The sequence below is a fragment of the Pongo pygmaeus genome, chromosome 7 (genome assembly GCF_028885625.2).
Source record: "Pongo pygmaeus isolate AG05252 chromosome 7, NHGRI_mPonPyg2-v2.0_pri, whole genome shotgun sequence".
Classification (NCBI taxonomy): Eukaryota; Metazoa; Chordata; class Mammalia; order Primates; family Hominidae; genus Pongo; species Pongo pygmaeus.
In genome coordinates this window covers 86,034,097-86,061,481 of record NC_072380.2, presented here as the reverse complement: position 1 = coordinate 86,061,481, position 27,385 = coordinate 86,034,097, and the positions used below count along the sequence as shown (strand labels likewise).

The 27,385-nt window shown below is 42.3% G+C and overlaps 1 protein-coding gene and 1 long non-coding RNA gene across 9 annotated transcripts in view; one reads left to right on the top strand and one right to left on the bottom strand.

The window, feature by feature from the left end:
• Positions 1 to 419: 419 nt before the first annotated feature.
• Positions 420 to 27,385, bottom strand: LOC129042365 (uncharacterized). The gene is made up of 3 exons (XR_008504113.2): positions 24,801 to 27,385; positions 23,401 to 23,536; positions 420 to 491 (listed from the first exon to the last, which is right to left on the bottom strand). It is a non-coding gene; the product is annotated as an uncharacterized LOC129042365 (long non-coding RNA).
• The window catches only part of UBE2W (ubiquitin conjugating enzyme E2 W), an 88,448-nt gene continuing 87,516 nt past the window's right edge, over positions 26,454 to 27,385 (top strand). For 3 of the 8 annotated variants that reach the window (XM_063668891.1, XM_063668893.1, XM_063668890.1), the window contains exon 1: positions 26,649 to 26,697. In XM_063668891.1, the coding sequence (XP_063524961.1) occupies positions 26,683 to 26,697 (15 nt within the window). In that variant the 5' untranslated portion in view covers positions 26,649 to 26,682. Of the gene's footprint in view, positions 26,698 to 27,385 lie in introns of all 8 variants that reach the window. The other 5 variants (XM_054498266.2, XM_063668892.1, XM_063668894.1 and 2 more) reach the window with 3 other exon arrangements.

Genomic DNA, 27,385 nt, shown 5'->3' with positions numbered 1-27,385 from the left:
AGTGTTCTGCTTTTTAATCCTATTTAGCTCATTTCAGAAATTCTCACTTTTGTTGATTGCCAACATACAAGGTGAGGGAAACTTAATATTAAGCTGTTAAGATGACTATATCAATTCTTAAAATCTGCAGAGCCTGGTTCCAAATCAGTGACGCCCTTTGGAAGCAGACATGGCATCTGTCCCTTGCTTGCTTGCTGGTTGTACCTACTTTTCATTAGACCTGCATTTTAGAATTGTCCAGTGCTGCCAGAGTCAGTAATTGTAGTTCTGCTTTCAGGTAAAGATAGCCTATATTAACACTATTGAGTGATTCATAAACGTATCGACAAATAGCATTCATTCATTTCATTTCCTGGTCTTAGTGTCTGAAGATGTTCACCAGTTTTCTATGTACAGTAAGACACCATAGACACCATGCTAAAATGCTTTTGTTCAGTTCTGTTTATTTGAAAATAGCAGTGTGTTCTCTGATGATTACCCGCCATGGCACCCTGTATGAAAAATGAAGAAAAATAAAATAAAGGATATATCTCTCATTTTGTAGAGATGCTAAATAATTAAGCTTGTTTGATGTATTAAATTTATAGAAAGTCATTATTACTGTCAAATAATAAGTCATACTAGATTTTTTTCAGTTACATTTATGGGTATATTATTGATATAAATTTTCTAGAGTAATATAGAATCCTTAAAAGTCTAGTATATCATCAGTCATAATTTTGGTTATTAGGTTGTATGTCTCAAAAATGAGTACATTTACTTGTCAACTGCTGATTATAATGAATGTTTATCAGATTTTAAACATGGCTAGTCTGTCTCTATCATCCATGGTTTTGATTTTTCTCTAGTGGCATCTAATCAGATTCATGGAAAAGATTCTAACAAGTACTCCTAAAACAAGTTTCTAACAACTTTAAGATCAATAGACTAAATAAAAGTTTTCCAAAACCCTGATAAATTCACAAAACTGCTAATTAAGATCAAAGGAAACAAAAATTAATTTCATGAAATTGAATAACTGATGAAGATAATGTTTTTATGACTTTTATTTTAAAACCTGGTTTTTTACTTAAATGTTTTGTTTTCCAGATTTAGAGAAATTTTCTTTTAAGCTATCTATAGTTTACAGCAATTTGGTAAAGTATACTTTTTGTGAACAAAGGTGGAAGCATGTGCTTTTTCTCCCTACTTGATCCCTCCAAAATTCAGAAGTTATTTGTGAGTTTTCTTATGGCAATATGGTTATTTGCATAAGTTCAGTAAAAATCTGTTCTCTCTTTATAACAGGATACAATTGGAAATATGGGTTATATTACCAATACCTTGACTAAAATATCATATTTAAAAGCGTGAATAGAATACCTGGTTTCAAGAGTTCTCAGCCTTACAGTAACATGAGTAAACTCTTCTCACTTCCTGGCAGGCCCAGGAACATTCACACTGGAGGAAAATCTAAAGTCTTCCTTGGTTTTGGCTTCTTAGCCCCAAGAAGTTTTTAAATCTGACATTTCTATGTGATCAATGTAGAGAGAAAATATTTCTAAAAGAAAAACTATAATACACCTTTTATTAGATTGTAGCCCTGTGCATTGTTTTTGAGTTCTTATTATCTACCTATAGCCAAGATTAGATTCTAAATTCTTCTACATTCCTCCAATCCAACTTTCTTCCATGAAAATACTAAGAACAGGGCCGGGTGTGGTGGTTCATGCCTGTAATCCCAGCACTTTGTGAGGCCAAGGCAGGTGGATCACTTGAGGTCAGGAGTTCAAGACCAGCCTGGCCAACATGGTGAAACCCCATCTTGACTAAAAAAAAAAAAAAAAAGCAATTAGCAGGGCATGGTGGTGTGTGTCTGTAATTCCAACAGCTACTTGGGAAGCTGAGGCAGAAGAATCGCTTGAGCCCAGAAGGCAGACATTTCAGTGAGCCGAGATTGCGCCACTGCTCCAGCCTGGGAGACAAAGCAACACTCTGTCTCAAAAAAAAAAAAAAAAAAAAAGAGAAAATACTAAAAATGGGAACTGTTCTGTTCCTGAAGCCCTATAATTCAAAACTAGATGAATTTTAAGAATAAGTCTTATGACTGATACATGGACCACATAAAAAGTTCACCACACTGCTCAATGCCATCATCAGAGATATTCGTACTGCAAACCAGGACATTTTCATGCTATAGACCGCTTTTCTCAAGAGGTCAGAACAAGACTCCATATCATGAGACTCTTTTCTTTTTTCTTTTTCTTTTTTTTTTTTTTTTTTTTTTGAGACAGGGTCTCATTCTGTAGCCCAGGCTGGAATGCTGTGATGTGGTGTGATCTTGGCTCACTGCAACCTCATTGTCGGGCTCAGGTGATCCTCCCACCTCAGCCTCCAAGTAGCTGAGACTACAGGTGTGCACCACCACGCCCTGCTAATTTTTCTATTTTTAGTAGAGATGGGGTTTCTCTATGTTGCCCAGGCTGGTCTTGAACTCCTGGGCTCAAGCGATTCACCTACCTTGGCCTCACAAAATGCTGGGATTACAGGTGTGAGCCAGTGTGCCCGGCCCATGAGACTCTTAATGCTTACCTTTCCACTTGACAGGATAACAGTCGTTTGATTCATTCAATTGGTTGCTTTTAAGCCTAGTTCATAGCTCAAAATCATTATGCTAACTAGGATTGTCATAACACTATTAGTTTTACTTTATATTTTACCTTTTAAAATTTGTATCTGTTACCTGTTAAACTTTTGCAGAAGTACAACCCCTAACAGAATAATTCTGGTCCTGAACTTTGAGATTATAGCAAAAACTATAGAACAGACAAAATTGGATTTAACAATAAACTCCAGGTACACTTAGCCTGACAGCCACTCTTTTCAAACCTCCGTTGTTGCTCAAATGTGCCTTCAAAGGTTTTGACACTGACTTCTAGTCACCAATCTCTTCTTCAACATGGGACCAGACCAGCAACCTGGGGCAGGTCCATCCTGGCACCAAGGGACAATCAAAACCTACCTACAGGATGATTGATCAGCGATGCTTTTGGAGAAAGATCTTTCTCAAAGAGGTGAATGTAAAAGTTCTCAGAATTAAAATAGAGTCACTTATGTTAAAACAAAACAAAGCCCTGACAAATAGAGCCAGGGAAGGCCATGAAGGGAGGGTTCTCATGTACATATGCCTAACTACAGCAGGGTGCAATGGCTCATGCCTGTAATCTAATCCCAGCACTTTGGGAGGCCGAGGCAGGCGGATCACGAGGTCAGGAGATGGAGACCATCCTGGCTAGCACAGTGAAACCCCATCTCTACTAAAAATACAAAAAAATTAGCCAGGCATGGTGTCAGGCGCCTGTAGTCCCAGCTACTCGGGAGGCTGAGGCAGCAGAATGGTGTGAACCCAGGAGGCGGAGCTTGCAGTGATCTGAGATTGCAGCCACTGCACTCCAGCCTGGGCAACAGAGCAAGACTCGGTCTAAAAAAAAAAAAAAAAAAATTGCCTAACTACAAGAATTACCACAAAAGGCTGCCAAACCCACAACCCTACACAAAGGCCATCACAACTTTACACAAAAATATACTTCTGTGAGGCTATCTGCTCAGCAACTGCCTATCCATTTGCAGGCATCACCCTGGTTATCGATCAGACTGGCATCACCCTTGTTATTGATTCTTGTAGCCAAGGATAATTATCTCAAAACTATTAAGTAATCATCTTCTTCATTTTTCCTTTACCCCTTTTACCACTTAGGAATAAAAGGTGCAGCTTGCTGCCAGCACTCATTTAATTTTACATAAACACGCTCATTGAAGCTGAAGCAAATCTGACTGATTTTCAATGTGAAAATAAAACATTAAAAGTATTCTTAGAGTTATTTCTAAACAGAACTAACATCAGAATTGTCTGAATCACCAGAATTGTCTATTTAGGAAAAATCAGATTCATCAAATAACTCTTCGGCCAACAACTGTTTGAGAACAACTAACATAATGTATAGGAATGCTACGTTTTCTAGGATTTGATTTTCAGCCATTGAGAATTACTGTTGTGTAAATCGAACTACCACTGTTAAAAACAGAATGCTACAAATAGAATGATGTCTTTTGTTTCCAAAATCAATACACTGGAGTGATGCAAATGTAATAATATTAATAAAAGCCAGATACTTTGTGGCATAGTTGTCTTCGGGTATGCTGCAGCCACAAGCACTGCTGATGAGTATTCTTGGGCCAAATGGGAAAAGAGTTAAAAAACCTTTGTCTTCCTTTACCTCCCTGAATACACACATAGTTTACTCTGGTACATGTATTCCCATTGCAATGCCCTATTCCAAAATAAACATTTTCTTTTCTTTTCTTTTTTTTTTTTTTTTTTTTTTTTTTTTGAGACAAAGTTTTGCTCTTGTTGCCCAGGCTGGAGTACAATAGCACAATCTTGACTCACGGCAACCCCCACCTCCTGGGTTCAAGCAATTGTCCTGCCTTGGCCTCCGGAGTAGCTGGGATTACAGGCATGCACCACCACGCCCAGCTAACTTTTGTATTTTTAGTAGAGATGGTGTTTCTTCATGTTGGTCAGGCTGGTCTCGAACTCCCGACCTCAGGTGATCTGCCCACTTTGGCCTCCCAAAGGGCTGAGATTACAGGCATGAGCCACCATGCCCGGCCACATTTTCTTTTAAAGAACTTCTCTCTGTTTATTATTTACATTGATAGCATTTACCATGAATGGAATTTGCAGGATTGAAAGTTGCTCTGTGTGAGTCAGTGAGTGTTGAGTGAATGTGAAGGCCTAGGGCATTGCTATACATGTTTTTTTTTTTTTAATTTTTGACACAGAGTCTCACTCTGTTGTCCAGGCTGGATTGCAGTGGCATGATCTCGGCTCACTACAACTTCCACCTCCTGGTTTCAAGTGATTCTCCTGCCTTAGCCTCCCAAGTAGCTGGGATTATAGGCACGTGCCATCATGCCCGGCTAATTTTTGTATTTTTAGTAGAGACAGGGTTTTGCCATGTTGGCCAGGCTGGTCTCGAACCCCTGACCTCAAGTGATCCGCTCACCTCAGCCTCCCAAAGTGCTGGGATTACAGGCATGAGCCACTGCACCTGGCCTGGCTACTATACATTTTTATTTTATTTATTTATTTATTTGTTTGTTTGTTTGTTTGTTTGTTTATTTTGAGACAGAGTCTTGCTTTGTCGCTCAGGCTGGAGTGCAGTGGCGCGATCTTGGCTCACTGCAAGCTCTGCCTCCTGGGTTCACGCCATTATCCTGCCTCAGCCTCCCGAGTAGCTGGGACTACTGGTGCCCACCACCATGCCTGGCTAATTTTTTGTATTTTTAGTAGAGATGCGGTTTCCCTGTGTTAGCCAGGATGGTCTTAATCTCCTGACCTCGTGATCTGCCCACCTTGGCTCCCAAAGTGCTGGGATTACAGGCGTGAGCCACCGTGCCGGGACTACTATACACTTTTATATGACTGATAGCACAATAGATTTATTTATACTAGCATCACCACAAACATGAGTAATCCATTGAGCTACAAAGTTACAATGGCTACAACATCACTAGGTGCTAGGAATTTTTCAGCTTCATTATAATCTTATGGGACCATGATCATTCATGCAGTTCATCATTAACCAAAACGTTATGCAGCACATAACTGTCTTTTTGTAATTGGCTTATTTCGCTTAGCATAATGCCTTCAAGGTTTATCCATGTTGTAGCATTTGTCAGAATTTCCTGTCTTTTTAGGGCTAAATAATATTCCATTGTATGTGTACACCACATTTTCCTTGTCTATTCATCTGTTAATGAACGCCTGGGTTGCTTCTACATTTTAGTTACTGTGAATAATGCTGCTACGAACATGAGCATACAACTTATCTTTGAGACCCTGCTTTCAACAATTCTTTTTTTTTTTTTTTTGACACGGGGGTCTCACTCTGTCACCCAGGCTAGAGTGCAGTGATGCAATCTCTGCTCACTGCAACCTCCACCAGCCTGGGCTCAAGCAATCCTCCCACCTCAGCCTCCCAAGTGACTGGGACTACAAGGATATGCCAACATATGCAGCTAAATTTTTGTATGTTTTGGTAGAGACAGGGTCTTGCCATTTTGCCCAGGCTGGTCTCGAACTCATGAGCTCAAGCAGTCTACCCACTTTGGCCTCCCAAAGTGCTGGGATTATAGACATGAGCCACTGCATCCGGCCTGAGACCCTGCTTTCAATTCTTCTGGGTGTATATCCAGAAGCCTAGTAGCTGTATCATATGGTAATTTTATGTATGTATATAAATATATATATACACACATATGTATTTATGTATGTATATAAATATATATATACACACATATGTATTTATGTATGTATATAAATATATATATACATATATATGTATGTTTTTTTTAATAGAGACAGGTTCTTGCTCTGTTGCCCAGGCTAGAGTGCAGTGATGAGGTCGTAGCTCACGGTACCTTGATTCCCAGGCTCATGTAATCTTCCGGCCTCAGCCTCCTGAGTAGGTAGTACTACATGGGCATGCCATCACACTCAGCTAATTTTTTAAATTTTTTGTAGAAATGGGGTCTCACTATGTCGGCCAGACTGGTCTTGATCTCTTTGCTTCAAGCGACTCTTCTGCCTCCACCTCCCAAAGTGCTGGGACTACAGGCACAAGCTGCTGCACTTGGCCTATATTTTTCATTTATGGAAAAACCATCATATTGTTTTCCGAAGTTAACTAACTATTTTTTGCATATGTGAAGGTATTAATAGTTGTATGTTGATCTTCTATCCTTCTAGCTTACTAAATTACTTTATTCTGCTTTATCTTGAATTATCTTGGGTTGTTGGGGATGCCGTTATATCATCTACACATAGAAAGCTTAAACTTTTTCTATTCAATTATTATGCATAATTAGGACGGGCGAGGTGACTCACGCCTGTAATCCCAGCATTTTGGGAGGCCAAAGCAGGCAGATCACGAGTTCAGGAGTTTGAGACCGGCCTGGCCAATGCGGCAAAATCCCATCTCTACTAAAAACACAAAAACTAGCCGGGCATGGTGGCAGGCACCTGTAATCCCAGCTACTTAGAAGGCTGAGGCAGGAGAATCACCTGAACCCAGGAGGCGGAGGTTGCAGTGAGCTGAGATCATGCCATTGCACTCCAGCCTGAGTGACAACAGTGAAACTTAGTCTCAAAAAAAAAAATTATGCAAAATTAAAACAATTAGAATTGCCTTCTTGTCTGATTAAACTGGCTAATACCTCAAATACAATGTTAAGTAGTAATAGAGATGGGTGCACCTTGTACCTGTTCCAGATCTTGGTGGGACTCCTGCTAGCATTTTTCCCATTTCCTTGGGTGCTAGTTTTATGACTAAGGGATATATAATTTATTAGGTTGCTCTGGGATGTTTTCTGGTACCAACAACTAATTCTCCGATTCTTTGGGCACCAAGCAAATATTCAACAACTCAATTTTGAGTCACTATCCTGAGTTAGTGCAGACACCACAGATTGAAGCCTCAGTCCCATGACACGGCCCCCACTTCTAATGCCAGACACACATCCCAGGCCTCCTGTCCTTCTGACCAACTGACTGTAAATCAGGGGGTCCCATGACCCCCCTTTCATGTTTTCATTTTCTTTTTCTTTTTTTCTTCTTTTCAGAGACAGGGTCTTGCTTTGTTACCCAGGCTGGAGTGCATTGGTACGACTATAGCTCACTGCAGCCTCAAACTCCTGAACTCAAGCAATTCTCCGGCTTCAGCCTTCCTGAGTACTGGGATTACAGGCATAAGCCACCTCCCCTGGCCTCCGTTCATGTTTTATAATTTGCTATAAGGACTCACAGAATTCAGAACATATCTTAATTATGTTTACCAATTTATTACAAAGTATACAAATGAACAGCCAGATGGCAAGGTCCGGAATGGTCCAGAGAACAGGAGCCTTTGTTCCTGTGGAGTTGGGGTGTGCCATCTTCCAAGCATATGGATGAAAATTTGGAAGTTCTCTGATCCCCATTGTTTAGGACTTTTTATGGAGGTTTAATCACGCAGCCATAATCAATTATTAACTCCATCTCCAGCTTCTCTCCTCTCCCCATAGGTTTGGGGGTGAAGGGGGCTGAAAATTCCAGGATTCTAATCAAAGTGCCATCTTTCTTTCTTTTTTTTTGAGACAGAGTCTTGCTCTGTCGCCCAGGCTGGAGTGCAGTGATGCCATCTTGGCTCACTACAACCTCTACCTCCCAGGTTCAATTGATTCTCCTGCCTCAGCCTCTCGGGATCACAGGTGCACACCACCACGCCCAGCTAATTTTTGTATTTTTAGTATAGACGGGGTTTCACCCTGTTGGCCAGGATGGTCTCGATCTCCTGACCTCGTGATCTGCCCACTTCGGCCTCCCAAAGTGCTGGGATTACAGGCATCAGCCACCGCACCCAGCCAAGGTGCCATCTTTCTAGCCTCCAACCTGAAGCTAGCTATCTAGGGGCCTACTAAGAGTCACAATATTAGAACAAAAGGTGCTCCTATCACTCAGGAAATTAGGAGTTTTAGGAGCTCTGTGTCAGGAACTGAGGACAAAGACCAAATATATATTTCTCATTATGCCACAAATCTTTTATATATTTTTTCTGTTCCATTCATGTTATTTTTCTGCAGAAACCATCATCTATGCCTATATATTTAATAACACTTTTATGACTTCCATATCTAGCATATCTAATGTTATTTTACTCTGTCTTTTCAAACTATATCCAGTCTGTGTTGAAATTTCTCCTGTTGGCCAGGTGCAGTGGCTCACGCCTGTAATGCCAGCATTTTGGGAGTCCAAGGCGGGTGAATCATTTCAGGTGAGGAGTTCGCAACCAGCCTGACCAACATGGTGAAACCCCGTTTCTACCAAAAATACAAAAACATTAGCCGGGCATGGTGGCGCATGCCTGTAGTCCCAGCTACTCGGAAGGCTGAGGCAGGAGAATCGTTTGAACCCAGGAGGCGGAGGTTGCAGTGAGCCGAGATCACACCGCTGCCCTTCAGCCTGGGTGACAGAGTGAGACTCCATCTCAGAAAAATAAAAAATAAAAAAATTTCTCCTGTTGTTTTAAAAATGTATTTTTCCAGTTAGTTCTTTGAGTCAGGATCCAAACGAGGTTAACATATACTGCATTTGTTTAATATGTCTCTTGGGTATCTTTTAATCTATGAGAGTTTCCCTCGATCTCCCTTTTATACCATTTATTGAGAAACTAAGTCATTTGTTCTGTAGAATTTCCTATAATCTGACTTTGGCTGTTTGCAGCCTCTTGATGCGGTTTTACAAGTTCCTCTATTTTGCACTTCACTCACTCTGTATCTCCTATAAACTGATCATGAGATATAGGTCTTGATTACATTCTTTTGGCAAGAGTGCTTAATCTGGTACTTCCTATCGTACCACCTTCAGGAAGCACATAATATCTGGCTGTCCCACTTTTACTGACATTAAAATTAATCGATAAATTTATGTGTATCCGTGTGATTCATCCATTATTAGACTCTTCCTCAACTTTTCATTGAAGATCAATGCCAGACTCCATTATTTTACTAGTGTTTGCAAAGTTATTATTCTTTAAATCTCTCATTGCTTTTATGTGTAATACATATTTATATTATGTATAGATACGTCTATGTATATAGTTATGTGTTTCATTTTGTCACATTCCTTACTTATTTTGTTGTTCAAACTTATCTTCAGCCAGTAAGATCCCTCTTCAAGGCTGGCTTCTCTAATCCTTTTAAACTGTTATTTTTCATTTCATTTGATACAGCCAATTAAGTAAAAGGAAGCAATATGATGAAGTTTAACATCTACCTCAATGATTCTCAATTTCCACTGGAGTAATCCTAAGTGTGAACTTGAATTCCAGAGTCTGAAGAACACTCTGTTTTTTTGTTTTCTTTTGTTTTCTTTTGTTTGAGACGGAGTCTCGCTCTGTCCCCCAGGCTGGAGTGCAGTGGCTCGATCTCGGCTGCAAGCTCCGCCTCCCGGGTTCGTGCCATTCTCTTGCCTCAGCCTCCCCAGTAACTGGGACTACAGGCGCCTGCTACCGCGCCCTGCTGTTTTTTTTTTTTTTTTGTATTTTCAGTAGAGACGGGGTTTCACCGTGTTAGCCAGGATGGTTTCGATCTCCTGACCTTGTGATCCGCCCGCCTTGGCCTCCCAAAGTGCTGGGATTACAGGAGTGAGCCACCGCGCCCGGCCCACTCTGTTTTAAATAACTTACCAAACAGCAAAATTCTTGTTCTACAGAGATGTACCATGTCTATCTTGTGGTTTTATAATTCCTATGTCATATCATAGGAGAATATGTCCTTCAGTCCGATGGTATTATAACATAAAAAGCTATTAGGAGTCTTCCTCCACCTCAAAACCAATGTACATCACCCACACAGCCTTCCATCTTCAAACTCCTAGCATTTTGAAACACTTCTGTCTCTCCTGTCTTTGACCTCTCAGACTCTCTTTAGGCAATGAAAATGCTCAAATCTCTTTCTAAAATAAGCAAATAAAAAACTAAACTGTTCCCTACTCTTGACTTTGCATTTATCTCATTTCCCACTTTCTTTTCTCAGATTAAGCTTTTTTTTTTTTTTTTTTGAGACAAAGTCTTGCTCTGTTCCCGGGGCTGGAGAGCAGTGAGGTGCCCTGGTGCAAACCTAGCTCACTGCAGCCTTAAATACCTAGGCTCAAGGGAGCCTCCTAACTCAGCCTCTAAAGTAGCTAGGACTACAGGTACGCACCACCATGCCCAGCTAATTTTTTTATTTGTTGTAGATAGAGATGGGGAGAGGGGCCCTCCCTGTGTTGCCCAGGCTGGTCTCAAACTCTTGGCCTCAAGCAATCCCAATCCTCCCCTCCCAGCTGCTTCTTCTTTTTTTTTAGACAGAGTCTTGCTCTGTCGCCCAGGCTGGAGTGCAATGGCAAGATCTCGCTCACTACTGTAATCCCCGCCTCCCAGATTCAAGCGATTCTCCTGCCTTAGCCTCCCCCATAGCTGGGATTTCTGGCTCTCGCCACCATGCCCAGCTAATTTTTGTACCGTTTTAATACAGACGGGGTTTCCCCATGTTGTCCAGGCTGGTCTCAAACTACTGACCTCAAGTGATCCGTCCACCTTGGCCTCCCAAAGTGCTGGGATTACAGACACGAGCCACTGCACCTCGCCCCCTCCCTGCTTCTTAAACTGTTGAATTTTAGGTGTGAGCCACCGCACCTGGCTTCAGTTAAGCTTCTTGATGTATCTATTTCTTCAGTTACCAGTTCACTCCACAACTCATTCCAACAGAAAATATGGTACTCACTACTGAGTACTGACTCCTGAGGACCTTTTTTTGGCTTCTAAATGCTGATGTTCCCCTAGCTTCTGACTTCAGCATCATGTTCTTCTCTTTCCTAATCTGCATTAGGGTGATCTCTTTATTTTCCTGGTTTAAATGTAATCATTTTACTGAAAGTGCTGGACTCCATGTGGTGCTGTTGCCTGTTGTCCTTTCAAACCTGCTTGATGGGCTTTCTCTGCCCTGGATGAAATCTCAGAAAGTTGACAGAACTGTTCTAGTCCCTCTGTCACAAGAACAGCCTCTTATCAGACATTAAAATGTTCAAGCCATCTAATGTTATCACAATCAAAAACTTCCACTTAAATGAGAGTTTCTCCCCACCTTCTCTCAGCTTAAGGCCCGGAAACTTGTGGTGTAGAATTGTCTGCTGAATATACTGAATATATTCCTTGTAGTAGTGGACATCTGTAGTTTATGTTTCTCTGGCATCTCTTATCTCCTCCCATTTTAGTTTAAGAAGCTTCCTCCTTCTGGGATGTCTCATTACATGTGACCTGGGCGGGGCTGACCACCCCCGCCCTGCAGCCACAATGCTGTAAGAGTCAGCCAAGACCTAACCAATCAGGGTAAATACCTCACTTCCTTCATCACTATGATGATTAGTTGAGAGATGGAGCTGATTAAAGCCAATCAGATCTTTGTAGCTAGAACTATCCCTGGGGCTGCTGAGCAGGTAGGAGGGATATGAGCCTGGAGACTGGGGGTTATTTTGTTCACCACAGAGACACAGAAAAAGTGGCCCTCCACTTCAGCTAAGCTTCTGTTCCCACAATTTCTTAAGAAATTTATTTTCCCCTCCCTGTTTGAATTCATTTGAGATAGCTTTTACAACTTACACTTGAAAAATACCTGACCGAAATAGATGACCTATAGGAAACTTGAAAATCTCAAACATGTCCAAAAGGGAATTCTTTTTTCTTCCTCTTCTACTTTCATTGCCTCCATTTCTACAAACTCCTCTATTTTCAAACCAGAAATCTAGCACTCAACTCTTTCCTCCTCCTCCTCTCCTACAAACAACAGATCTCTCAGTCCTGTCTGCTCTCCTTCCTGTCGCTAGAGCCCTTCCCTTCCTTTCCATACATGTCCTAGTCCATCCTCACTTTCTCACTCCTTGGCAATAGCTTACTTTCCTGATTTTTCTTTGCTGACTTTACCTGATCAAATCTGTTCATCCACCAGAACAATCATTCTAAAACACAAGTCTAGTTTACTGTTTTTGTTTTTGTTGTTGTTGTTTGTTTGTTTTTTGAGACGGAGTCTCGCTCTGTCACCCAGGCTGGGATACAGTGGCACGATCTCGGCTCACTGCACCCTCCGCTTCCTGGGTTCAAGCGATTCTCCTGCCTCAGTCTCCCAAGTAGCTGGGATTACAGGCACGCACCACTATGCCTGGCTAATTTTTGTAGTTTTAGTAGAGACGGGGTTTCACCATGTTGGCCAGGCTGGTCTCAAACTCCTGACCTCAGGTGGTCCATCCGCCTCAGCCTCCCAAAGTGCTGGGATTACAGGCGTGAGCCATTGCACCCAGCCTGGTTTACCACTTTCTATTTGGAAATACCTTGAATGTGCCAAATGATCTCTAAGATCAAGTCCAGACCCCTCATTAGCCAACAGAACCTTCCATGAAGGGCGCATGCTCTGAGAATCACCTCAAGGCTGTGTCACAGGCTAAATAAATAAATCCTTCCATGACCTGGTCTTACTTGCCTCTTTGGTCACATCTTCCACTCTGTCTTTACAATTTCTGTTAGGCAATACCAATCTGTTCGTCATGCCTTGTAAACACCAATCACCTAGTTATGCTTCCTCTCCCAATTCCTTTCCCCTACCCCTTTGCACCTCTGCTCAGATGTCGGCTCTTCCAGACACGTGTTCTTAGCTCCCAGGTGGGGTCAAATGCTCCTACCGTTTGCTTCCATCATAGCCAGTAAGTAACTTTTCCCATATTCTGTTAAATCCTTTCTTAGATCCATCTTCCTGAGTATAAGCAATGTGAGGGCAGGAACTGTATCTTATTCATCTCCATATCTCTAGTGTCTGGCATTCAATATAGGCTTGTTGGACAAAATTACATTTTTAAGAATTTTGTTGAACTGAAAATTCACCAATTATATATATTTGGGGGCATAGATATCCTTGGTAAAATGTAAAATCCATCCGACCTTAAGTTTAACTTAAGTTTCATAGTTCAAAATGAATAAACTTGATCAGTATTACTTTCTTTCCAAAACCTATTGATATGGGTCATTAAATGAAAGGATTCTGAAAGATAATATGTGCACTGGTTGGAAAATTCGATTTTTAGAGTCCTAGAGTTAGAATTCCCAAGGTAGATCCTTTGTGTGGACATCATTACAAACAAAAAGCAACATTAAAAAAAATAGAATTCTCAAGATAAAATTTGGATTTTTCTATTCATAAACTGGGTGACTTTGGCAAATTATTTAGCCTCTCTAAGCCTGTTTCCTTATTTGTAAGAAGGAAATCATTTTATGTACTTCATTGTACTGTTTTAAATATAAAATAATTGGCTGGGACAGTGGCTCAGGCCTGTAATCCCAGCACTTTGGGAAGCCTAGGCGGGCTGATTGCTTGAGCTTAGGAAGTTCGAGACCAGCCTGGGCAACACGGAGAAACCCTGTCTCTACCAAAAATACAAAAACTTATCTGGGTGTGGTAGTGCACCCTGTAGTCCCAGCTACTTGGGAGGTTGAGGCAGGAAAATTGCTTGAACCTGGGAGGGAGAGGTGGAGGTTGCAGTGAGCAGAGATGGCACCACTGCACTCCAGCCTGGGCGACAAGGCGAGACTCCATCTCAAAAAAAATAAAAAATAGGCCGGGCGTGGTGGCTCACACCTGTAATCCCAGCACTTTGGGAGGCAGAGGCGGATGGATCACCTGAGGTCAGGAGTTTGAGACCAGCCTGGTCAACATGGTGAAACCCCGTCTCTACTAAAAAAGCAAAAAATTAGACAGGCATGGTGGTGGGCGCCTGTAATCCTAGCTACTCAGGAGGCTGAGGCAGGAGAATTGCTTGAACCTGGGAGGTGGAGGTTATAGTAACCTGAGATCATGCCACTGCACCCCAGCCTTGGCAACAGTGAAACTCTGTCTCAAAAAAATTAATTTATTTATTAATTAAAGATAAAATAATTCAAGTGATAGGGTTCAGGACCCGCGACTCTGAAATATGACTGTAGAAGACCAGAATATGCCACCCTAAAATAGACTGTGGTTTTTGTTTTTTGTTTGTTTGTTTAGCATATTATTTTGGAGAACTGCAGACACAGAAGTTCTGAAAGGTTACCACTTGGTAAAGGAAATATAAAGTAAATTTTCATTTATAAAGTCATCTGTATCAGGAAGAGAGCTACTCTGAAACAACTTTTATCACCTGAGAGACTTAGCTGTATAACAAGGCAACCTTTATTCATCAGTTTCCTCCCTTCACCCTCCCATAATTTGTCTCCACTGTCCCCACCAACCCCCAGAAACCTCAAACCCTTTTTGTAGCTCAGCATTACAGATAAGCCTCAATCATCTGGCCACTTCTTTAAGCCTCATTTTTGCAGGACTCCTGCGTGCAGGTGTGTAATTAAAATGGTTTTCTGACCAGGTGAGGTGGCTCACGCCTGTAATCACAGCATTTTGGGAGGCCGAGGCGGGCAGATCACCTGAGGTCAGGAGTTCGAGACCAGCCTGGCCAACATGGTGAAAACCCCATCTCTACTAAAAATACAAAAATTAGCTGGGTATGGTGGCGGATGCCTGTAATCCAAGCTACTCGGGGGGCTGAGGGAGGAGACTCTCTTGAACCCGGGAGGTGGAGGTTACAGTGAGCCCATATCTCGCCATTGCACTGCACCCTAGGCGACAAGAGTGAAACTCCATCTCAAAAAATAAAGAAATAAATATAAAATAAAATGGTTTTTTTCTGTTAATCTGCCTTATGTCCATTTAATTTGTAGACCAACCAAAGAATCTGAACCTAGGAGGGTAAAAGGAAGCACTTTTTTCCCCCTACACAAGAAATACAAAGTGCCTCTCACAGTGCTTATGTGGCATATATAAATATTCAATCCAAGTTTGCTTTTATCATTTCCATTAATAAAGGCGGGTCTGGGAAGATGCCATATGTAGGGAAGGTAGAACAATCATTAGGCCACCTTTGCACACTGGTGGGTAAGGAGAGGCAACATCCCAACCTTAAATTTTTTTGTTTTGTTTTACTGTATTCTTTATTTATTTTTGAGATGAGGTCTCTCTCTGTCACCCGGGCTGGAGTAGGGTGGCACAATCTTGGCTCACTGCAACCGCCATCTTTCAGGCTGAAGCAATCCTCCCACTGCAGCCTTCTTGGTAGCTGGGACTACAGGCACACACCACCACACCTGGCTAATTTTTGTATTTTTAGTAGAGACAAGGTTTTGCCATGTTGCCTAGGCTGGTCTCAAAGTCCAGAGCTCAAACGATCCTCCCATCTTGGCCTCCCAAACTGCTGGGATCACAGGCACAAGACACCACATCTGGCCTGTTTGTTTTATTGGGTTTTTTAAATTGACAAATAATAATTGCACATATACATGGAGTACATAGTGATGTTTTAATACATGTACGGCATGGTGATCAGATCATAGTAATTTGCATATCCATCTTCTCAAACATCTATCCTTTTTTGTGTTGAGAACACTTAATATCCTCCTCCTAGCTATCTGAAACTGTTAGCAGTGGAGAATCCATAAGGGTTTGCAGCAACCTCAATTCTTACCTCCTCAGAATAAAGAATTCAGTTGAGGGGCATAAGGCAGAGTGAGAGCCTGAGGCAAGTTTTATTTTATTTTTGTTTCATTTTATTTTTTGAGACAGTCTCACCCTGTCGCTTAGGGTGGAGTGCAGTGGCGCGATCTCGGCTCACTGCAGCCTCCACCTCCTGGGTTCATGCGATTCTCATGCCTCAGCCTCCTGAGTAGCTGGAATTACAGGCACCCACCACCATGCCTGGCTAATTTTTGTATTTTTAGTAGAGATGGGGTTTCACCATGTTGACCAGGCTGGTTTCAAACTCCTGACCTCAAGTGATCCACCCACCTCCGCCTCCCAAAGGGCTGGGATTGGAGGTGTGAGCTACCGTGCCTGGCCCTTCCTTCTATTTTTTTTTTGCGAGGCAAATTTTAGACCAGGAGTGAAAGTTTATGTAAAGGTTTTAGAGCAGGAACAAAAGGAAGTAAAGTACACTTGGAAGAGGACCAAGCAGGCGACTTGAGAGATTCAAGTGCATGGTTTGACCTTTGACTAGGGGTTTTTTACATTGACATTCTCCGGGAGGGTTGCATCTTTCTCCTGATTCTTCCCTTGGGATGGACTGTCCACATGTACAGTAGCCTGCCAGCACTTGGGAGGGGCCACATACACAGTGTTTACTGAAATTGTGCACATGCTCCCTTGAGGCATTTTTGCCTTACCAGTCAAGTGTTCCTAGAAGAAGGTCATATACCAGTTAAATACTCCCATTTTGCCTCTTAGTGTGCATGCTTGAGCCTACTTGCCCAGCTCCTGAGATCTTATCAAGAAGCTACTGATCACCAGTTTCAGGTGTTTCTATCTATTGGGAGGCTGCCTTTCCCTGGTGCTGGCTGTGACCAATTGTTGGTTTAGAGAGACAGTTTAACAATGGCCTGACCATCACCTGATGGTTGCCTGACATTCCTGGTGGGGGTTGGGGGCACTTTCCTGCCTTGCTCATGTCTGACTACACTGTAACAAAACTATATAATATTGTTAACTATAGTCACCCTACAGTGTTATAGAACACAAGAATGTATTCCTCCTATTGAGCTGTAATTTTGTATCTTTTAACAGATCTCTCCCTCCTTTCCTCCTACCCTTCCCAGTCTCTAGTATCCTCTGTTCTACTTTCTACTTCTGAAATCAATTTTTTTAGCTTCCACATATGAGTGAGAACATGCATTGTTTAACATTCTGTTCCTGGCTTAATTCACTTAACATAATTTCCTTCAGTTCTATCCATGTTGCCATGAATGACAGGATTTCATTCTTTTTTATGGCCGAATAGTATTCTGTGGTATATATGTACCATATTTTCTTTATCCAGTCGTCTGTTGTTGGACACCTAGGTTGATTCCCTATTTGGGCTTTGGTGAATAGTGCTGCAATAAACATGGGGGTGCAGATGTCTCTTTGCTGGAATGACTTCCTTTCTTTTGGATAAATTCCCAGAAGAGGGATTGCTGGATCATATGTTAGTTCTATTTTTGTTTTTTTGAGGGACTTCCAGCCTGTTCTCCATAGTGGTTATATTAGTTTGTATTCCCACCAACAGTGTATAAAAGTTTCCCTTTCTCTGCATTTTTACTAGTGTTTGTTACTTTTTGTCTTTGATAGCCATTGTAACTGTGGTGAGTTGATACTTCATTGTGGTTTTGATTTGCGTTTCCCTGATCATTAATGATGCTAAGCATTTTTTCATATATGTGTTGGCCATTTCTTCTTTTGTGAAATGTTTGTTTAGATCATTTGCCCATTTTAAAAATCAGATTATTTGGGGGTTTTTTGCTGTTGAGATGTTTCCATCCCTGCTGGGCGTGGTAGCTCACACCTGTAATCCCAGCACTTTGGGAGGCTGAGGCAGGAGGATTGCTTGTGTCAAGGAGTTAAAGATCAGCCTTGGCAACACAGTGAGACTTCTCTCTACAAAAAAAACAAAAAATTAGCCAGGTGCAGCAGTGTGCACCTGTAGTCTCAGCTCCTCAAGAGGCTGAGGTGGGAGGATTGCTTGATCCTGGGAGGTTGAGGTGGTAAGCCGTGATCGTGCCACTACACTCCAGCTTGGATGAGAAAGTGAGACCCTGTCTCAAAAAATAAAATTAAGTTAAAAAATTTGTTTCTTGTATATTCTAGATATTAATGTCCTGTCAGATGATTAGTTTGCAAATATTTTCTCCCATTCTGTAGGTTGTCTTTTAACTCTGTTGATTGCTTTCTTTGCTGTGCAGAAGCTTTGTAGTTTATATAATCCCATTTGTTTATTTTTGCTTTTGTTACCTGTGCTTTTGAGGTCTTACTCATAAAACCTTCTCCCAGACCAATGTTCTGAAGCAGTTCCCCTATGTCTTCTTCTAGTAGTTTTATGATATTGAATCTTACATTTTGGTCTCTGATCCATTTTGAGTTAATTTTTTATTCACTCATTTACTTTTTTTTCTTTTTCTTTTTGAGACAGGGTCTCACTCTGTTGCCCAGGCTGGAATGCAGTGGCACAGTCATGGCTCACTGCAGCCTCAACTTCCTGGGCCCAAGCCATCCTCCCACCTCAGCTTCCCAAGTAGCTGAGACCACAGACATGTGCCACCATGCCTGGCTGGTTTTTTTATTTTTGTGGTGACAGGGTCTTGCTGTGTTGCCCAGCCTGGTCTCAAACTCTTGGGCTCGACTGATCCTCCTGTCTCAGCCTTTCAAAGTGCTGGGATTACAGGTGTGAGCCACTGTGCCCAGCCTAGTTTCATTTTTTTGCATGTGGATATCCAGTTTTCCCAGCACCATTTACTGAAGAGACTGGCCTTTCCTTGGTGAATATTCTTGGCACCTTTGTCAAGAATAAGTTGGTTGTAGATATGTGGATTAATTTCTGGGTTCTCTATTCTGTTCCATTGGTCTGTGTGTCTGTTTTTATGCCAGTACCATGCTGTTTTCGTTACTACAACTTTGTAGTACATTTTGAGGTCTGGTAGGATGGATACTTCCAGCTTTGTTCTTTTTGCTCAAGATTCCCTTGGTATTTAGGGTCTTTTGTGGTTCCATACAAATTTTAGAGATTTTCCCCCTATTTTTGTGAAGAATGCCATTGGGATTTTGATAGGGATTGCACTAACTCTGAAGATTGCTTTGAGTAGTATGGTTATTTCAATAATATTAACTCTTCTGATCCATGAGAGCATGGGATGTCTCTCAATTTGTATTCTCTTCAGTTTCTTCTATTTGTTTTTTGTAGTTTTCCTCACTCATTGGTTAAATTTATTCCTAGGTATTTTATTTTTTTTTTTTGTAGCTACTGTAAATGGGATTGCTTTCTTGACTTCCTTTTCAGCTAGTTGATTGTTCATGTATAGAAACACTCCTGATTTTTGTATATTTATTTTGTGTCCTATAACTTTAATTTACCAGTTCTAAGAGTTTTTTGGTAGAGTCTTTAGGTTTTTTTGATATATAAGATCATGTCATCTGCAAACAGGGACAATTTGACTTCCTCTTTTCCAATTTGGATGCCTTTTTTTTATTTCTCTTGCCCAACTGCTCTGGCTCCAACCTTGAAATTTTGTCTATAGCAAGCTCCGTTCAAAGTGTCTCAGTTCATTCGAGCTGTTATAACAAAATATCATCAACTAGGCAGCCTATAAACAACAGAAACTTATTTCTCACTGTTCTAGAGGCTGGGAAATCTAAGATCAAGGCACTGGAAGGTTCAGTGTCTAATGAAGGCTCACTTACTGGTTCATTGACAGCTATCTTTCCGCTGTGCCTCACACAGTGGGAATTATGAGGGTCTTTATGAGGTCTTTTTTTTTTTTTTGAAATGGAGTTTCCCTCTTGTTGCCCAGGCTAGAGTGCAGTGGCACGATTTCAGCTCACTGCAACCTCCGCCTCCTGGGTTCAAGCGATTTTCCTGCCTCAGCCTCCCGTGTAGCTGGGATTACAGGCTTGCGCCACCATGCTGGCTAATTTTGTATTTTTAGTAGAGACGGGGTTTCTCCATGTTGGCCAGGCTGGTCTTGAACTCCTGACCTCAGGTGATCGCCCACCTCGGCCTCTCAAAGTGCTGGGATTACAAGCGGGAGCCACCGCGCCTGGCCTGCCCAGACATTTCTATGTTCACAAATGATACGAAATTTGAGAATATTGGCAGAGGTATTTCTCAGTCACTGTCATATACCCTATTTCTTATCTCCAGTCAACATTGCACCTGCTTACTGGACAGAGAGCACTGAGTAATGAGGAAGGAAAACTAGATATCGCTTCTCGTCAATGTGGTGCTATGCAATTCACAAAGATCCTTCACATCCATGATCTTATTTAGACCCCACCATAAACCATGTGTTGGAAATTTTGTTCTCACTTTATAAATAAGGAAGCTAAAGTTTAAAGAAGTTAAATGACCAACTCATTTGGTATGATATTTCCATCACACCAAAAAGAAAACATTGAAATCGTTCTACAGTGGTGAGTAAATAGCTATTGGCCTCAGACTCCCAAAGAACCTCCTATCTATCCATAGCCTCTCAATCGCCCCTGCAACATGGAATTCCCCATGGTCTGACTAAAGATACCCAGCCCACTCAGCAGAGACTTTTCAGGACCCCACACCAGTAATAAGCAGCCTCGTTCTGAATGGTTGGCACCTGTGCCACACCTGTTGTTAAACAAGTTTAGTATCACTCGTGGGAATGATCAAGATGAGCACTCAACTCTTCTGGTTCCCAATCCAGGGTTTTTCGCACAGCATCTTGGTTTTCAGGAAGACCAGAAAACAAACAACTGAACAAGAAGAGAACGAGTGTTACGAAATTATGTCTTCAAAAAAAAAAAATAAGAAAAGAAAATTTTAGAAGGGCAAGCGATTGAGCTGGTATCTATCTTCATCTCTTCATGAAAAGTGTTTTTTTCCCCTATAATCCAGCTTTTTTTTGTTTTGTTTTATTTTTGTTTGTTTTTTGTTTTGAGATGGAGTCTCACTCTGTCACCCAGGCTGGAGTGCAGTGGCACCATCTTGGCTCACTGCAATCTCCACTTCCTAGGTTCAAGCCATTCTCCTGTCTCAGCCTCCCGAGTAGCTGGGATTACAAGTGCTCTCACCATGCCTGGCTAATTTTTTGTAATTTTAGTACAGATGGAGTTTCAGTGTGTTGCCCAGGCTGGTCTCGAACTCCTGACCTCAAGTGATCTGCCTGCCTTGGCCTCCCAAAGTGCTGGGATTACAGGCGTTAGCCACCATGCCTGGCCTAAAATCCAGCTTCCACACAAAGGAAAAGTGGTCTTATCTTTTTTTTTTTTTTTTTTTTTGAGACAGAGTCTCCCTCTGTCACTCAGGCTGGAGTGCAGTGGCGTGATCTCGGCTCACTGTAACCTCTGCCTCCCAGCTTCAAGCTATCCTCCTGCCTTAGCCACCCTAGTAGCTGGGATTACAGGTGCATGCCACCATGTCTGGCTAATTTTGGTATTTTTAGTAGAGGCAGGGTTTCACCATGTTGGCCAGGCTGGTCTCGACCTCCTGACCTCAGGTGATCTGCACCCCGCCCCCCCACCCCCAGCCTCCCAAAGTGCTGGGATTATGGGTGTGAGCCCCCAAGCCCAGCCTTATCTTGAGGTTTATATACCTATGCTGCTGATCTGGTGGATACACTTTTTTTTTTTTTTGGGTCAGGGGACAGGGCCTCACTCTCACCTAGGCTGGAGTACAGTAGCATGATCACAGTTCACTGCAGCCTTGATGCCCTTGGCTCAAGTGATCATCTCAGCTCAGCCTCCCAAGTAGTAGGCATGTGCCACCATGCCCAGCTAATTTTTTTGTAGAGATGGGGTCTTGCTATGTTGCCCAGGCTAGTCTCAAACTCCTGCGCATAAGTGATCCTCCTGCCTCAGCATCCCAGAATGCTGGAATTATAGGCATGAGCCACCATGACTGACCCTGATGGATGAACTTCTAAGGGTGAGGAAGCTTCCTGAAATACAAATTTTCATGGGTATACGTATTTTTCTGTGGAGTGGGTCCATGGCTTTCATTTGATTTTTAATGAGATCCATGGCAAAAATAAATAAATAAAAGGAACCATAGTCTTTTCAAGTAACGGCTTGCTATAAACATGTTTGGTAAGAGGTTTAGGTGAGAAATAAGCAAGGAATATCAAGGGCTGCAGACATGGGTAAAAGAACTCTTGCTAGAGAAGGACAAAGATGGGGAATAAAGTAAAAGTTTTCCTGATTCACAATTTTCTTTGCAAACTATATGTGTATATAAATCAACTATTTTTGACATGTAGAATAAGTCACACTCAAAATAAGCCACACTTACAAACCATTGTTATTTTGTTCGTTTTCTTCATCCTTTATTAGAAGACTTAAATGAAATGACTGGTTGGGATATAAAATTATTTTTAAAAACACACTTTTGCTTTATAGATATGCATTTGTTATCACTCTGAATTATGAATATAGAATTTTTGCTACTTTATGAAATCCCATCTATATTTCGACTGGATTGCATTAGCATTTTAAAATTGTTAATCAAAGCCCCCTCTACTTCCCAGTATTTCTACATAAATTGCAATAAAACCAAGTTCATTCCTTAATATATTTACAAAAGCGATTTTTAAACTCAAAATGGTATGTAATTCCCATTTCATTTTATCTTAGACTTTTTAACATGGTATTTTAGACAAATCATGCACAATTTTGATTCTCTTTAATAGATGCATGGAATTTGAAATTTGGAAGAAACCATAAAGATGATGCATAAAGACTTGCTCATTTTATTGATGAGGAAAGAAACCCAGAAAGATTAGAAGCCTTACCTAAGCTTGTTAATCACAGAGCTAAGATAAGAATACAAGCCTTGGATTCTTAGTTTGGTGCCTTTTCCAAAATCCAGTAACAAACTGTTGGTGACTGAACTGTCTCCATTTCTCTGCTGAGATCAGCCCCTAGGAGACTAAGAACAAACTACTAGGTGGAGGCATAGACTCAAGCAAGGATTCATCAACTCTGCCTTTTCATGCTTCAACAAACAAATGTTCACAGGACTGCTTCTGACTTTCCAGTTTAATAAATCACTAGAACAAAAGCATTCATAAATCACATTACATTATCCATTGTAGCAGTTACCCAGTAGTCCCTTTGTGGGTCCTTTAATGTTACTAGACTATTTAGTTTCCCATATTTCCTTTTCTTTACTAGCAGAAAGTCCAGATGCTAATTTAGACCTGTCTCAGGCTCTCTCTTTACCTTGGAAGGGAAGATCTCAGGCACATACACAGCTTGGGTATGTCCAGATTTTTTTTTTCTTCCAGGGAAGTGGAGATGCAGGTAGTTTGTGAGATGAGGGAGAATCTCCTCGTAAGCTGATGGACATTTCTAATGGCTGTGGAAATGAAAAAGTGAACATCATTATCAAATCTAACAAAAATAACAATTCCTTAATATCCTCTAATATCTACTCTATATTTAATTTTCTCCAGGTGTCTCAAAAATATCTTTTTTACAGTTTGTTTGAATCTAGATCCAAACAATGTTAACATATGCATTTGTTCAATATATCTCTTATGTGGCCAAGCATGGCCTGTAATCCCTGTAATGCCAGCACTTTAGAAGGCCAAGGCAGGTGGATCACTTGAGGCCAGGAGTTCGAGACCAGCCTGGGCAACATGATGAAACCCCGTCTCTACTAAAAATACAAAAAATTAGCCAGGTGTGGTGGCACATGTCTGTAGTCCCAGCTACTAGGGAGGCTGAGGCAGGAGAATCACTTGAGCCCGGGAGGCTGCAGTTGCAGTGGGCCAAGATCGCGCCATTGCACTCTAGCCTGGGTGACAGAGTGAGACTCCGTTTCAAAAAAAAAAAAAAATTATATATATATATATATATATATAAAACTACATATGATGCTATTAAGAAGATCCAGTAAGGATATGGGAAACTTTAACTTCATTATTGCCGAACTGTTTTCCAAAGTGATTGCACTAGTGTCACTCCTATAGAGTTTATGAGAGCTCCACCTCCTCTCTCACTTTTGGTATTGTCAGATATTTTTTTTGAGACGACAAGGTCTTGCTCTGTCACCTAGACTGGAGTGTACTGGCATTATCCTGTCAGACATTTTAACTTTTGCCTATCTGATAGTAATGATAGTAAGCCTTGCTCTGTAGAAATATGAGCCTAGTCTTCAAACATGGCATAATATAGTGTTTTAGATATTAACATTACATGCTCACTGGAGATAATTATATAACCCCCATACCATCTGTAAGTCACTGTTTTGGCTCCTATGTCAGGATCTTTTTATTAAATATTAACAAAAGAATGGCTGGGCGCAGTGGCTCACACCTGTAATCCCAGCACTTTGGGAGGCTGAGGCGGGTGGATCACGAGGTCAGGAGTTTGAGACAAGCCTGGCCAACATGGTGGAACCCCATCTCTACAAAATATACCAAAAAATTAGCAGAGCGTGGCGGTGTGCGCCTGTAATCCCACCTACTCGAATCACTTGAACCTGGGAGGCAGAGGCTGCAGTGAGCCAAGATCATGCCATTGCACTCCAGCCTGGGTGAGACTGAGACTCTGTCTCAAAGAAAAAAAAAAAAAAAAAAGAAGACGACGACAGGTTATTATGTGCTATTTAGTATTACCTGGAAAGGATATGACTGGCATTGACTTTTCCCTCCTGAGAAGATACTTCTAACATATATGAAACCCAAGGGACTAGATATTGGATCCACTGTGATGAGTGTCAGAATTCTTGTAACCTCTTTTTTCCTTATTAGTATCTGTCATGCCAGGTTGCTGGCTCTGATGATGTCATAATGCTTTGTTTGCAGGGTCATCCGATGCTACTTTTTCCATAAGAATAATCAGCTTTTAGGCAAAGTGAACCTTGGACGGTAAAAGCTGATCTTCTGAGGTCATAGGAATAAAGATATCTCAAAGAAAATATACTGGAAACTTCTTCTTTAAGTTTTCCTCTTTCATTGGAATATGTGGGTTTCCTCACTGTTGTAATGTTGATGACACAACAAGGCTAACACCGGATATGCTTCTGGTTGATTCCGGTTTACCAAGAGCATCCAAACATCCCTCAAGGACACAGTCATTTTGCACAACAAACGGAAACTCCGCTCATTTCTGGCATTAGGGTGGACATCTGAGAAAGGGGAGGGTATACCACCATAACTTCTCTAGTGATGAATAGTGTTTAATATTATACCATAGACTAACTGGCGTATTTTAAAGATCTTTTTCCTTTTTGAACACATTTCAGATTAGAGAAGTTCCAGAGACCGTAATCTATTTTAAGAGTGTGAAAGAGTGATATTCCACATTGCTTTTATATCTTAAAGAAATTTCTAAAAAGAAAGCCGAGTCAATAAAATGACAGATTTTAAGCCTTCCTTCTGGTAACATAAAAGCCTTCTACTCATTGTGTCTGCCACCTTAATTTTTAAAGATAGAGCATGAGGTGCAAGCTTTTGGCTTCCATTTCCCTCGTATAAACCAATGACATCTTCAGTTCCAGAATAGCTTTTTAAAAACGTGACTTCTGATAAATGTTGGCAGAACTGGTGCATTCCTAAAATAAATTATGTATGCTCAGCTTTCCCTACCCAAGTTCATCCCCAAATGACCACAAAACTGCCCACCACGAAATAGGCTTAAGAGAAATCTGGACATAATGGCATAAGTGTATATAACACGACATTGGTATATTTAAAAAAAATTCATGCCTAGGGTCAACTCTGATAATCAAATTTAGACTGCTGCAACAACCGTAACTATTGTTGATACATGCGAAGTTTAAAACTGAAGGGCTGGGGTAAGGTGCAGAAACTGCACACAACAAACTTCCAAATTTTGTCTCCCTTTTCAGACAAGTTTCAGCTCCACAAATCTAAATACCCTCGCCTTTAAAATATCAGTGTCGTTCTGCTCTTAAATCCTCATCCCGTTGTACAAGGAAACCTATGTCTCTCTTCCCCAAATTAAGAATACGAGAAGCCTTCCAGGTCTGCAAAGACCAGAAAGCAGCTGCGCGTGAAGTTTTATGGGGCCCCAAGGCTCTGAGAGTGGGCTTGGAGATATGGAAAACACATCCCAAGGGAAAAAACTGTGAACTGCACAACTGTGGTTGGAAAAACAAAACGAAATAGGAAAAAAACTGCGCGGAACTGGACGTCATCAGCATTTCGCGGTACACACGAAGAAAACAATCGTAGTCGGGTCAAAACTGGAGCCGTGTCTCCTCAGTAACGAGAATAAATGGGGGACCGACGCGGGAGCGGCCAGTCGAACTGAGACGGAAAGTACTCAGAGCGCCATCTACCGCGTCCTCGCCCCGCCCCGTAGCCCCTCCTCCCGTCTGCCCTGCGTGCCAGCCAATCCCCTCGCGCCATCCCCTTCCCATCGCAGGCCCCGCCCCCGCGCCCGGGATGTTGAGCCCCCGCGGCGTGACGCGAGCACGGCAGCTCCTCCCCCTGCGTCTGTGGCCTCGCCGGTCTTGGGGGGGATGGTTCCATCATGGCGTCAATGCAGGTGAGAGGAGTTTGCTGCATCTGGGCGGGCCAGGGAGCCGCCGAGAGAGTGCCAGCGTTCGGGCGGGGGTGGCGTCCGCGATTCGGGGACACCCGGGCGGGTTCGGGATCGGTCCGGGTGGCCTGTTTTCCCTCAGCTCAGGGCGTCGGGGGAGGGGTAAGAGGCGGCGAGAGGCGTTGTGGGGGGTGCGGTATCCGTCGGTCGAAGCGGACACCAGCCGGCCGGGAAGTTGGGTGATAAAGGAGGCTGGGGGGAGAAAGGGCAAAATCTGGCGTTGGCGGTCTCAGAATCGGCTCCCCGCACACACGGCCGCTGCCAGTCTGCTGCCCGCCAGCCCCAGGGTTGCCTTTACCCCCGCTGTCCCTGGCCCGACGGAAACAGCTGCGCCTGCGGTTGTTGCCGGGGCAGGGGCGGTGGGGGGCTGAGTGTGCGGGAGCCGAGAATGCGTCTCCGGAGAAGGCGGCTGGCTGCGGACGGCGCTTAGGGGCCTCTGCTCCGGCCTTCCACGCCGGGCCCCCCAGACTCCTCGGCCCCGTCCCTCTTTTCTTCCCTTTGACTCTTAATCCTGTGCCCGTGGGTATCTTCTGTTTCCATTAGCCTCGGTATTCTCGCAGACATTCCTCCAGCAGTCCACTGTCTCCTTCCTCTCGAAGCTGCCCCATGTCCACCGCCTGATGGGCGATCTCCC